This window comes from Gigantopelta aegis, chromosome 5, assembly GCF_016097555.1.
Source record: "Gigantopelta aegis isolate Gae_Host chromosome 5, Gae_host_genome, whole genome shotgun sequence".
Taxonomy (NCBI): domain Eukaryota; kingdom Metazoa; phylum Mollusca; class Gastropoda; order Neomphalida; family Peltospiridae; genus Gigantopelta; species Gigantopelta aegis.
In genome coordinates this window covers 35,760,834-35,762,912 of record NC_054703.1, presented here as the reverse complement: position 1 = coordinate 35,762,912, position 2,079 = coordinate 35,760,834, and the positions used below count along the sequence as shown (strand labels likewise).

The window sequence follows — 2,079 nt, the reverse complement described above, 5'->3', positions numbered from 1 at the left end:
GCTGCTGATTACACAATGTATACATGTAGGCTTGATGTTGGCCAAATATTCCTTTCTTATTAATAGCTGCTGATTACAAAACAGTGTGCTGGGGTGTAATTAACGAACATTCCTTTATTGTAAATGGCTGATGATTAAGTAATGTGTTGTGGTGTTATTTATCAAACATTTGTTTCATAATAAGAATTGCTAATTAAACAATGTGCTGAAATCTCTAACGCATTATAAAATGTGCTGAGTGACGTTTCTTTCCTTGCCAGTGTCACATGTTATAATATGCCAGTGGATTCCAGGTACACAAATGCCATTGGCAAAGGAACAAAGGTATCCTGAAAATAATTAAAATATAATGAATAATATAATGTTACATAGATTACTTTAAAGGTGTAATGGGCATATACACTAGGCCATGCCAACAACATCAACAATTTAAAAAAGAGAGAAAGAGGAAAGAAATTAAAGATAACCTAACAAATTTGAGTTTGACATTAGTAAATTTACTATATTGTAAGAGTTGGTATTAGATGACCTGGCCAAATGTCGTCTATAGCCTAAACATTTAGTAGGGTGTGGAAGTGTGTAACACGATTAGGGACTGTCTATAGGTAAACAACAGTATTTCTAAGGGGTAATTTGTTCGTATTTCTTTGAGAGAAAATGTCCCTCTGTCGCCATGAGCTATATAATCTCGCTACTTACGGTAATAAAGATGGCCAATTGAGCATCATTAACAAAGAAACAAATGTATATAAACATGTGTGTCATTAAATGTTTGACATTGATTAATTGTTGACAATCTCAAAATACCTCAGTGAATTCCACATTTGGCAAGACATCTAGGAATCGTCTGACGTTGTTGAAAATCTCAACCATCTTGTCAACCGAAATAGTAGACATGATATTGTTCATAATACAGAGCGATATCACTTGTTTTGTGTCAGAAACACTGGGGAAAAGAAATAAAAAGACATAATCATTTTGTAAATGTCAGCGGAAAATGTAGCCTGGACTGCTATAGAAGTGAAATGTCACATGGAATTATTATTAACATTTTGACTTTATATCCTATTTTTTAAATTTAAAATGTTATGGCGTTTGAATACCATCCTATTGCAATTGCGTCATGTGTCTCTAAATCATAGGCCTAAAGTTCATCTGAGTAAATTGTGGACCTAACCTACCTTACTCATTACGTGACTGTCTATAGGTAAACAACAGTGTTTCTAAATCAAAGTGTAAATTGTTTGTATTTCTTTGAGAGAAAATGTATCTCTATCGCCATGAGTTATATGATCCGCCATTGTCTAATTTTTCATGAATTTGCTTCCCATTAAATGTAATAAATGGTCCAGTTGTGAATAATGCACAATTTAAATATATTTCCCATACACGTTGAGTAAACTTCGCCTTCCCCGGTAAACCATCTATTGGCATGTGTCTCTAGACAAAACTCTAAATCATAGGCCTAAAGGTCATCTTGCTTCCCATCAAATTTAATTGTCCCCTTTTGCGAAGGCATCTGTGTTGAGAATGATCAGATTCACAACTGTGTTTCTCAGTGACATTAAATGTGACAGGGAAGCTTGAGAAGATTAGATTGGCATAACTGTCCCCTTTTGGGTTATGAACCTACGGTCCATGAGGGAGGGGTGTGGTCAGCATGATCAAATTGACAAATGTATTTCTTTGAATTCCAACTGCCAAGGAAGCATTCTCCAAAACATGGTTGGAATTGGTCAAGTAGTTTTGGAGAAGTCTAAGAAACGCGTTTTTGTATACAACTACAGTAAATCGCACCCTCTGCTCTGGGACAAACAGGGCACCGAACATTAATAGCATATCTGATAAACCATCCATTGATCTTTACATATACGACAAATATTGGTTAAAGCGTTTCTGGAAGTAGTGAAGACAATTTGTTTTTAATTACCGTGATTTATCCCTTTAAATATGATTTATTATTAAACGTACTTGAAGACAATGGTCACTGGGTGAGACTTGAGTTTCTTCTGTCTATTTTCCATCTGTTCCATCAAGATGATGAGGTACTCTATCACAGATGAAGAGTCAGACTCATCC

General features: G+C 35.1%; 1 protein-coding gene across 1 annotated transcript in view; it reads right to left on the bottom strand.

Annotated features, from left to right (window-relative positions):
- Positions 1-269: 269 nt before the first annotated feature.
- LOC121373123 (tenascin-like) overlaps positions 270-2,079 on the bottom strand; it is a 29,530-nt gene continuing 27,720 nt past the window's right edge. Inside the window, exons 13-15 of the mRNA XM_041499574.1 lie at positions 1,972-2,050; positions 808-946; positions 270-329 (exon numbers count right to left, since the gene is read on the bottom strand). Of these exons, the coding sequence (XP_041355508.1) occupies positions 270-329; positions 808-946; positions 1,972-2,050 (278 nt within the window). The remainder of the gene's footprint in view (positions 330-807; positions 947-1,971; positions 2,051-2,079) is intronic.